General features: G+C 41.7%; 1 protein-coding gene across 2 annotated transcripts in view; it reads left to right on the forward strand.

Moving 5' to 3' along the window:
* Positions 1–1,880: 1,880 nt before the first annotated feature.
* LOC144892356 (uncharacterized) overlaps positions 1,881–12,228 on the forward strand; it is a 46,407-nt gene continuing 36,059 nt past the window's right edge. Inside the window, exon 1 of one of the 2 annotated variants that reach the window (XM_078778528.1) lies at positions 1,881–2,098. In XM_078778528.1, coding sequence (XP_078634654.1) covers positions 1,960–2,098 — 139 coding nt within the window. In that variant the 5' untranslated portion in view covers positions 1,881–1,959. The remainder of the gene's footprint in view (positions 2,099–12,228) is intronic. The other variant, XM_078778529.1, reaches the window with a different exon arrangement.

Below are 12,228 nucleotides of genomic sequence, written 5' to 3' on the forward strand. Positions count from 1 at the left end.
CACCACCACCACCATCGTGTTCCCCTCCTGTCATGTCCACGTTCTCTCTGGCAGCCTCACTTTTAATCTCGTCATACTCGGATTTATCTGACTCGACTTCCTCCTGCGGCTTGTGACGCATTTGTACTTGATCCACCTTCGGATTCTAACAAACTTGTAGCAGGTGCAGGCGACTCCATGGAACGTGTCGAACAACTTGTTCCGGGCTTTTCAAAGAAGGGCATGAAGAACTTGCTCGACTTCTTGGCTTCCTCCGTCTCCAAATTTCGTCTCTTCCGTCCTTCAGCTCCACTTTCCTTCTTCTTCGTGAAGAAACGTTTCATGATCTTCTTACACAATGCTCTGAAATAAGGAAATGGCACTTTTAATAAGAACATTAAATTTCACAGATTTTGCACAAAATTCTAGACTACCTCCCTAGTTTGCGCAGGAGAATGGTCTTACTGCCAGTTGGCACTGAGCAGTGGTACTGTGAGGTATGTGGTCATGTAGCTCCCAGCACTGTATTTTTACCTAATAATTTATATAAGTGGTTTAACAATCTCGCCATCCTAGTGCTTCTCACTCATGATAATCAGACAGATCATACATCTGAAGAAAATTCTTTTTTCACTATCCGAGGATGGCTTGTCTGACTTTAATAGAAACTGCTCCGGGGCGCCCCAATTCAAGTGGCGCCCAGGGCATGTGCCATACCTGCGATACCTTAGGTATGCCATTGTTGTACAGCGCTGGGGCACACAGCACAGTGATATAGGGCTGGGGCACACAGGGGGCTGGGGTGGCATACAAGAGGCAGGGGTACAGCGCTGGGGCACACAGGGGTATAGGGCACGGGCACACAGAGGGCAGGAGTACAAGGCTGGGGCACACAGGGGGCAGGGGTACAGGGCTGGGGCACACAGGGGTATTGGGCTGGGGCGCACAGGGGTACAGGGCTGGAGCACACAGGGGGCAGGGGTACAGGGCTGAGGCACACAGGGGTATAGGGCTGGAGCACACAGGGTAGAGTCCCTTTATACAATGCCACCCGCAGGTGCGTGCTAAATTCAAAAGAAGCGGAAGAAGAAAGCGCGGCTGTAATTATTTGTTTGTTTATTTATTTTGTATACTAAGTCAACGCTCGTGAAAGAGTTAAAAACTATGAAGTCTGAACTATGACGTCCCTAGAGTAAAGTTTGGTGTTACCAGTTACCGTATTATCCAGTTTCCATGTTATCCAGTTTCCATGTTATCCAGTTTCCATGTTATCCAGTTTCCATGTTATCCAGTTTTGATGTTATCCACTTTCCATGTTTTCCAGTTTTCATGTTATCCAGTTTTCATGTTATCCAGTTCCCATGTTATTCACTTACTATGTAATCCTCTTGCCATAATATCCAGTTACGATGTTATCCACTTTCCATGTTATCCAGTTACCATGTTATCCAGTTGCAATGTTACCCAGTTTGCATGTTATCCAAGTACCATGTTATCCACTTGCCATGTTATTCACTTACCATGTTATCCACTTAGCATGGTAACCACTTACCATCATGTTATCCAGTTTCCATGTTATCCATTTACCTTTGTGTCCAGTTACCATCATGTCCAGTTTCCATGTTATCCAGTTACCATGTTAGTTATCGTACTGGATAATAGTTTTCCACCAAATTGTGTAAATGTTCGTGGTCACTAACACGTGGGGAGATGTTTATATTTCGATCAAATAAGAGGATAGATTCGGCCAATGGTTTAAACACCTCCTCCCTCCTCCTCCCCTCTGCCCAACCCCCTTCCTCCTCCCCTCCCACCTCCGGGATGTTTTGTTTTTTTATGAACGATTTGGGGGGGGAGGGGTCAACTGATTGAGGTGGCGAATCTGTCCTCCTGAAATTGTTAATGCGGGTTTTGTTCAAGGTGGGCGAACACGTGTACGAGGTTGAGCTACAAGCGTCTTAACTTCCATTGGTGAGCAACATGAACCGAGAAGCTACAGGTGAAGATCTTCACGTGGATCCGCCATGCAGCTCAGGTGGAGGAACCATGGTCGGTCCGGGAGGTCCTGCAGAGCGCGGGTCCACCATTGGTAAACACAAGGACAAGGACACGGTACCTGGTACGTGTCATGTTAGTTACACACCATGATGTTAGTTACACACCATGATGTTAGTTACACACCATGATGTTAGTTACACACCATGATGTTAGTTACACACCGTGATGTTAGTTACACACTGTGATTTTAGTTACACACTGTGATGCTAGTTACACACTGTGAGGTTAGTTACACGCTGTGATGTTCGTGCTCGTGTTAGTTACACACCATTATGTTCTGGTTTGTGGTCATGTTAGTTACACACCATGATGTTCATGGTCATGTTAGTTACACATCATGATGTTAGTTACACACTGTGATGTTAGTCACACACCATGATGTTAGTTACACACCATGATGTTGGTTACACACTGTGATGTTAGTTACACACTGTGATGTTAGTTACACACTGTGATGTTAGTTACACACTGTGATGTTAGTTCCACGGCATTATATTCTGGTTCATGGTCATTCATGTTAGTCACACACCATGATGTTCATGGTCATGTTAGTCATACACCATGATGTTCAAGGTCATGTTAGTTGCACACCATGATGTTCTGGTTAATGGTCATGTTGTTTACACACCATGATGTTCATGGTCATGTTGGTTACACACCATGATGTTCATGGTCATGTTCGTTACACACCATGATGTTCATGGTCATGTTAGTCACACACCATGATGTTCATGGTCATGTTAGTTACACACCATGATGTTCATGGTCATGTTAGTCATACACCATGATGTGCAAGGTCATGTTAGTCACACACCATGATGTTCTGGTTCATGGTCATGTTAGTTACACACCGTGATGTTCATTGTCATGTTCGTTACACACCATGATGTTCATGGTCATGTTAGTCATACACCATGATGTTCAAGGTCATGTTAGTCACACACCATGATGTTCATGGTCATGTTAGTTACACACCATGATGTTCATGGTCATGTTGGTTACACATCATGATGTTCATGGTCATGTTAGTCATACACCATGATGTTCAAGGTCATGTTTGTTGCACACCATGATGTTCATGGTAATGTTGGTTACACACCATGATGTTCATGGTCATGTTGGTTACACACCATGATGTTCATGGTCATGTTAGTTACACACCATAATGTTCATGGTCATGTTCGTCATACACCATGATGTTCAAGGTCATGTTAGTCACACACCATGATGTTCTGGTTCATGGTCATGTTTGTTGCACACCATGATGTTCATGGTCATGTTAGTCACACACCATGATGTTCAAGGTCATGTTAGTCACACACCATGATGTTCATGGTCATGTTAGTTACACACCATGATGTTCATGGTCACGTTAGTCACACACCACGATGTTCACGGTCATGTTAGTCACACACCATTATGTTCATGGTCATGTTGGTCACACACCATGATGTTCATGGTCATGTTAGTCACACACCATGATGTTCATGGTCATGTTAGTCACACACCATGATGTTCATGGTCATGTTAGTCACACACCATGATGTTCATGGTCATGTTAGTTACACACCATGATGTTCATGGTCATGTTAGTCACACACCATGATGTTCATGGTCATGTTTGTCACACACCATGATGTTCAAGGTCATGTTAGTCACACACCATGATGTTCATGGTCATGTTAGTCACACACCATGATGTTCATGGTCATGTTAGTCACACACCATGATGTTCATGGTCATGTTAGTCACACACCATGATGTTCATGGTCATGTTAGTCATTCACCATGATGTTCAAGGTCATGTTAGTCACACACCATGATGTTCATGGTCATGTTAGTCATACACCATGATGTTCAAGGTCATGTTAGTCACACTCCTCCGCACTTCTACAAAAGTTATTGCCGCTTCCTCTGGAGATGGTCTGTCAACTCGACAATGCTGTTTGTCATGGAGTGGTGGCTTTACGAAATTCCGGTATGAAACAGCGTGCTATTGCTTGGCAGTATGGCATCACTCAAGGTCAAGTGTCAAAGATCCTGAAACGAAATGCTCAGAAGGATGTCCCTACTCCAATACCGAGGCCAGGACGTACCTGCAGAATCACAAGGAGAGATGATCGCCAGCTGCACCGGTTAGTCTGCAATGGCGGTACCAAGTCAGCTAATCAGCTTAGGGCTGAGTGGCAGCAACTGACAAATGTGCCTGTATCCAGAAGGCTAGTTAACCAACGACTGGTTCAAGCAGGCTATCGTGCCAGGCATCCCCTGAGAAAGCCACGCCTGACCAGACAACACAGCCAGCGCCGATTGCAGTGGGCCAGAGAGCACCATCAATGGCAGCCAGGACACTGGAATCACGTTGCTCGTGCAGCCTTTCGAGGAAACTTTGTCTTCCAAGATGACAATGCACGGCCTCAACGTGCTCGCATGATCCAACACTTTCTTGCTGACCGCGGTGTAGAGCATATGGAGTGGCCTGCCATGTCCCCGGATATGAATCCGATAGAGAACTTGTGGGCAGAATTAATGCGTCAAATCAACAACTTGGACCAGCAGCCTGCCTCTGTGCGTGAATTGTAGCAGTCTATTGTCACTGCATGGCAAGTGATTCCTGTCCAAACCTTGGCAAATCTCGTGAACAGCATGCCTGGACATGTACATGCTCTCCTGAATGCTTGTGGGGGTTACACGAAGTACTGAACTGTAATTTTACTGTCTGTAATCCCAGTCATAATTTAACTTTTGTTTTTGTTGAAATTTTTTTTGGCTCATGTGTAAAATAAAGAGATACTTCTGGAAAACGTACAGAAGTTTAACACAGTACTGTCCGTGAAATGAGTTCGATATCAGTTCACATCACTTTCAAGGATCAATTTATTTGCTTCGAAATGTCAAATGTGGTTTTTGTTTCTTTTAAAGGTCACATTAACAAAATCTAGAATGCTTTCAACATAATTCCAATGAACTTTTGGTTCTAAGTCATCTTGAAAAGTAAGTTCACCCCCACAAAAAAAATATTCCATATTAAATGCCAAGTCTGTATCTATCTATAATTCCAGTAATCTCTGTACGTTTGTACGTTTGTTTGTCTGTGACCGCTGTTTCTCGACAACCACGGGTCCGATATACTTTTAACTTGCCAGGTATATTGCTGGGGACCCGAGGATGTGCCTTTTCAAGGTTTCATATTAATCGGACAATTACTTACCGAGCTATGTCCAAAAAACGATTCAACCAATCAGAGAGCAGCGAACTATCGCGTGTGCCGAACGTGGCGGACACACTCTGCCTCGGATGGCACATTTGAGAGCGTATTCATTTATTTCACGTTTGCAAACTATGTTGGCGCTATGTTGGCGTTAAACGATGTTTTAAAACTAATTAAAACCCCGGGGGGATTGTCACTGTACTCGCAAGCCGTTCGCCGTTCGCTTTGGCGTTGCGAATGGACCAAAACATTTCATGCACCAAACCATTTCATGTAAATAGAGGGGGGGATATAATTTTAGATATAGATATAGTACGGGCATGCCCTAGTATATAATAATAATAGTTAGATATAGAAGAAGAGAAGAAGAAGAAGATAATTATGTATTTCTTTACACTTATATGTCTTAAATCTTTTAATATTCTAAATATCTAAACACTTATGTATATCTTAACTCTTATGTTTATCTTAACTCTTATATTTATCTTAACACTTATATTATCTTATCACTTATCTTAATTCTTATATCCATAAGGCACACTATCAATTCCATTGTCTAAAATAAACCTCTTATCATCAAAAGCCCCCAATGCCTTCTTATTCACCTCCTCTGTATATAATTGATGTTTATAACTTCTAATTGTATTCATTTTTCTATACTCTTCTTTCTTTCTTCTTAAAGGTTAAACAGTTGTAATGATGTTCAAAGTTTATTGTTTCTTTGATGACATTTTCTTTACTCCCTTTAACTTTTTATCACTCTTTTCAATATTATTATCAATATATTTATAAGCTTAAGCCTTTGCTCTCAATCCCACACATTCACTCATTATCTTTCCACCCAATTCATCTTCAAACGTTCCAATAACCTTTTTATTCTTTGTGGAGAATAGTTTGTTATCTGGTTTATAATTGCTTGTATCAGTACTATTAACATCTTGAGACATATCCTTGTAAATATCCTCTGTATTGATTTTCAAAATAAAACTGTCTGTATCCATATATAGTAGATTAATATCATCCACATATCTCCTGTTCAAATTATTGTAAAAGTAATCATACTGTTGCAGTTTTGTGTTTCTACAATAAAGGTTAATTTCCCCTCATAGTGTAGTTACACTACAACATGTAGCCTCGTTTAAGTTGTTATTTCATAGTAAATGTAAGCGTAGACCTTTCCTATGTTTAGTTTGCGTTGAGTAGAATAATGAGAGTTAGGTCTCCTTCCAATGCTTATGCTGCCTCAATGCTTTTGGATTTGGCACGAAATCCCACGAGGCAGGCGAGAACAAGTCGATCAAGGCCAAAGGAAGGCGGGACAGGAAGAGTGGGAGTGACCGGTAAGCACGAGTCGCCAATCAGGGCTCGAGGGGAGTGGCTTATTACTGCGGCAAAAGATGTGGTTTGGAACATTCGATGCAGGCCAGGGCGTGGCGATATAACCCTGTGCCCGGAGCCCCCACCTCAGTTGTGAGCCGGGGTCCTCTGTTGAATTAAGTTAGGACGAGAGATGCGCTGCGCCAAGTTATGAGAAGGGATGCGCGGTGTTGAATTACACGTTATGAGCTCGGGTGAAACGCGCATGAGTTACAAGTTGAGTTCTCGGTTGAGCTTGAGTCAGATCCTCCGTTGAGTTACGAGAGTGAAAGCGCGCAGTTGTATTAATCGCGCTGTGAAAAACAGCCGTGCCGGGCCAGAGACGCGCGAATATTTCCTTCCGCCTGCCTGCTTTGCCAATACACGCGCCGCGAGGATCCTTCCCACCTGCCTGCCTGTCTTCGCCGGGAGACATGCAGTGACTGCCAGAGGGCCACGCCGGGTTAGCTGTTCCTGGATGACCAAGGCCGGCACGTTCAGTGCATGAACATTTCTTCCTTCATCCCCCTGTGAGTGTGAATGGGCCCATTGTCTGGGGAGATAAGTTACGATTGTTTTAAGACTGCCCTGTGTCTCTGCTTGTTCTACCAATCATTGTAAATAATAATTAAACCTGTTATTTCTTTGATTCGATCGCTTTTTTCTCTCCATCATTGACTAAGCATGGTACAAATTATATCGCTCTGATCGGGTTCCAATACCAAGGTAATAGCACGGACCACGTGGTACGCCATCCACTCGGGTATACTCCAATTACGCATGGTTCATGCGAGACTTGATCCCCGCTTCCGCGGCGGTGTGGGTACTTAGGTACGTGCGAACATTGTCCCGAAACCCTGTCCCGCGTCTGATCGGAAGTGGCGACTCAGTCTCGTGGTTGCGAAGACCCAAGGAGAACAAGGGGCTTCATCTCCCCTTGGTAAGGGAACGGGGGTCGCGCGAAACTGTGACAATACATTAATAATTTTGATAAGTCAAGAATTGATGTTCCTATGTAAATAGGTTTATCCATTTCAATACTCTCTTTAACCAAATGGATAGCACAAACACTCTCTGAAAACACCTCCACTCTTTGAAAACTTGGTTTATTAATTAATTTAGATGCTTGTTTCCAAGATGTAGCAAGTCTTATATTTTGTCTATTTTTAACATTCTCCATTGTCTTTCCAAACACAGCATTGTTCATCAATTTATAAAAGTCCTTCTCAAAATCTGTCTTTGCCTCTGTTCTTCTCTTTGTATTAAAATCAATATATATTTTCGACCAATGACTTTGTTTAAACTGTAGAACTTGATGAGTCTTCTTTACTCTCAAACCGGCAGCCAAATATTGTCTCAAATTCCTTGGATGTAGAACATAAGTTTCTTTATCATATAATGTAGTAAGTAGTTTCTCTGTAGGCTTTCCCTTAGTAAAAAATGATTGTTGATAATCTTTGAGCCATTCTTTTCTTGGTTTTCTTTATCGGGGGCATAGGGCAGGTTTTTGTGTTTGTTGTGGAGTTCTTCTGGATATTTTAAATCAACCTCAAAAGAAAACCCAACTTCTGCTTTGTCTAACTCCTTTTGAGAAGATATAACGACGGTTTGTAAAACTCTTTCATAATGTTTTTCTTTAACTCAAATAAGTTTTCCTTAAGGTAGAGATTGAGACATATCCCATCCATAAAGATTATTAACATCATAATACATCAAGTAAGAACTATCTTTTTTAACATCCTAGTTCGGAAGATATTTGTTGTTTGCTTTAGCATATCTCTTTGAACATACTTGAGATAGTCCTCCTCTTTTAGCCTTCTCTATCATCAACAACATATCAACATCACCGATTCATTCTAAATCCTGTTTCGTCATTTTCAACATAGCACTCCAAGCTAATCCTGGTGTTGTATAATAATGACCAGGGTCCAAACCATAAGAATGTTTATTATGACAGACAGTTCTAAAAGTTTCAAATACATCAGCTAATAAAACAACATCAGTCTTAAGATACAAATCGTGGTATTCTCCAAGGTTCTTAATTTTAAACTTTTTCCAAACACTTTGTGCTTGTGTATAATCTGTATCACTTGATCTTTTCTACCCCCGCTAATTTCGGTCCCCTTGTGTTTTATACCTCTCCCCCCCGCCCTCCCCCTCCCACGCCTCCTGCCCCCAAGCCCTCTCCCTCCCACACTTCTCCCTGCTCTCAAATGTTGTGGTTGTGTGCTTCCCCTTCTCTCCCCATCTTGTCTTCCGCTCCCTCTTTTTATATATTTTGTTTGTCTGGTTGATTTGTTTGTGAAGTAAATGTTAGCTCTTTCACGAGCCTCGATTCAGTATACAAAAAAAACAAAAAACATCTGTTTTATTCAATCTATTATGAAAGCTGTCGTTGGAAGGAAGCCATGTTTCATAAGAATATATTCCCTTTTGTGATAAGAGTTCAATCTCTTCTTGATTTGAGAAATGTGATTTAAGATTGGGAAACTTTTTAATATTTGATGCTAAATTAGATAAAGGACTTGACATAAATTTGAATGTATCAAGAAATAGAACGTGAGTTATGGGAGATGAATGAATTGTTTTTGTGAATGAGATGTATTTCTGGTTTGTGTTAGGAATTGCTGAAATGTCTTCGGGTGTTTTACTCAATTATTTTATAAATAGATATCATAGTGTGCGTTGTTGTGAAGAAAGACTGGAATGATAGAGGGAAGTTTAAAATTGAGATTCCAACTTTGATGAGCCGGGCCTCGATATTTTCCAGTGAGATGACAATGGTCTCTTACCTTTGGACCTTCACTAATTTTCTCCTCACAAATATGACAGATATTATTTTTCCTAAATTTCCTTTTCTCTTCTTTTCTTAAGCACATTGGCTTATAGGTTTTTCCCATTATCTTGGTTAATCGAACAGTCTTTCTCCAGTCGTTTTACAAACTCACGAGAGGCATCTTCTCCTCTATAAAGTTCTAACTTGTTGTATTCATCACGAAAAGATGATTTGATATAATAACAGAAACCACAAGGAGTATGTTTTTGATATTTATTTGTGTATGATTGATCTGGATTTGGAGAAGCAGTATCTATCTTTTCAAGGATACTTTCAAAATCAGCGTATATCACAAATGGATGTTTTATAGATTTGTTGAAATCTTTGAATGGTATGTTTGAACCTACTTTTGGCATATCAATTAGGGTTGATTTTTGTTTACTACAATATTTTGAATGTCGGTTTAATCGTTCTTTTGTATGAAAGAAGTTGAGACCGCTTACAAGGATATGTTTTACATTTTATATTGACTACTTATGAAGTGGTTAATCTTGAAATTTTTGAAGAAAAGAAATTTTTGATGTAAGCATAATGTGAATTTTCTCCTGAACTATAACACAGAAGGTGTTATTTTTGTGTTTGTGTTTGTGTTTGTGTTTGTGTTTTGACACAAATGTGTGTCATGTGTTTCATGTGTTTCATGGTGAATGTGTTTCATCATTTTTATAGTTATTTGACATTTTTAATATCTGAACTTTGTTTGTATCCATTAATCCATATACATTAATCCAGGACATTAATCCAGGATAGACATTAATCTATCCAGGACATAAGCCCTGGTGTTGGGCTAGCGGCTAGGGTGCCGGCTTAGGATCCTAGGATCCTGGGTTCGAATCCCGGTCGATCGCTGAATTAACGCCAGGGGGGTTGACTCAGCCTGTCATCCTTCCGAGGTCGGCTAATTGAGTACCAGTTCACTGGTAATTCCCTGTTTGTCGTTAAAGGCGGCAAAAAGGGTTGGCGTCAGGAAGGGCATCCGGCCGTAAAACATTGCTTCAAAAAGGGGACCGAAAAACAACAACAACCACGGTTCCCGAAAAAGGCCAACCCCCGCTTTGCGGGGAAAAATGGCCTCTAAAGGTGGTTTAATCCATATACATTAACAGATAGATTATTCTTTTTCTCAAACTTTGGAATATCTGTCAATGACATTGGAAAGTTCAAATCTTTAACATTAAGTTCATTAATATATGGTAAGTAATGACCTACCCTGTTGGGATTAAGTTTCTGTGGATAAAGGTGAGCAAGAACAGCGGATAGAAAACATTTATTATCATTGTTTTTAATATTAACAACAGCCCTTTTAAGCGCTATCTCTTTTGGTAAATCAATATAAGAAGAAGCACTAAGAGGGTCTGATTTCAAGATGTGTATATCAAAAAAAAAGAAGCTTTTTCTAATATTGAATCCACTACCTACCACAGTGTTATCAACATCTACTTCTTGTCTCTGAAGTTCATCATAAACATTATAAACTAAATAAGAAAGAGCAATCGGAGATTGCAGACCCTCACCAGGAAGTGTTTTAATAATAATAATAATAATAATTCATTTATTTTGTATAGCGCTTTTCAAGAAGCCCAAAGGCGCTTTGACAGAGTGGAAAACATCATGCATAACAATACATGAAAACAACAATTGCAAAAAGACAAGAATCAATAGGGAAATATTTAAAGCAAAAGGAGGGAGAAGGAGAAGAGATAGTCAGGGGTTAAATGCTGTGGGTTGAATGTTGAATGCAGTGTTGAACAGGTGGGTCTTTAGTGATGTTTTGAATGTGGTGAGTGAGGAGGAGTCTCTGATGGTGTGAGGTAGTGAGTTCCAGAGGGTGGGAGCAGCGATGGAGAAGGCCCTGTCCCCCCAGGATCTGAATTTGGTCCGGATGGAGGGGGTCAGGAGGTTGGTACCAGCAGAGCGGAGGTTGCGGGTGGGAGTGTGTCTGGAGAGGAGGTCAGCCAGGTAGGATGGGGCCAGGTTATGGAGGGCTTTGTATGTCAAGAGGAGGATTTTGTACTGGATTCTCTGGGGGATGGGGAGCCAGTGAAGCTTGTAAAGGACGGGGGTGATGTGGTCACGGGTCCGGGAATGGGTGAGTAGACGGGCAGCGGAGTTCTGAATGTATTGGAGTTTTTTGGTGATTTTTGAGGGTGAACCATAGAGGAGGCTATTGCAGTAGTCCAGACTGGAGGTGATGAAGGCGTGGATGAGGGTTTCTGCAGCCGTGGAGGAGAGGGATGAGCGGAGACGGGCAATGATTTTCAGGTGAAAGAAGGCTGACTTTGTGATCTGTTTAGTGTATTTGTCGAAGGAGAGGGTTTGGTCAAAGATGATGCCAAGATTCCGGATGTGAGGGGAGGTGGATACTGGGATACCGTCGATGTTGAGGGCAAAGTTATGGGTGGATTTTATGAGCGTTTTTGGGCCAATGATGATTATTTCAGATTTATCACAGTTAAGCTTGAGGAAGTTGATTTGAAGCCAGGATTTTATTTCAGTGATGCAGTTTGTCAGGATAGAGTGGGTGTCGGTGGAGACGGACTTGGTGGAGATGAAAATCTGGATGTCATCGGCGAAGCAGTGGAATTGGAGACCATGACGGCAGATTAAGTGACCGAGGGGGGACAGGTAAAGGACGAAGAGGAGGGGGCCAAGAACTGAACCTTGGGGGACACCTTGGGGGAGGGGAGCAGTGGGGGATTTGCAGTTATTGATGGAGATGAACTGGCGTCTGTCAGAGAGGTATGATTTAATCCAAGAGAGGGCAGTGCCGGTAACGTTAAAGGTGGAT

Source organism: Myxine glutinosa, chromosome 5, assembly GCF_964187855.1.
Source record: "Myxine glutinosa chromosome 5, kmMyxGlut1.1, whole genome shotgun sequence".
NCBI classification, from domain to species: Eukaryota; Metazoa; Chordata; class Myxini; order Myxiniformes; family Myxinidae; genus Myxine; species Myxine glutinosa.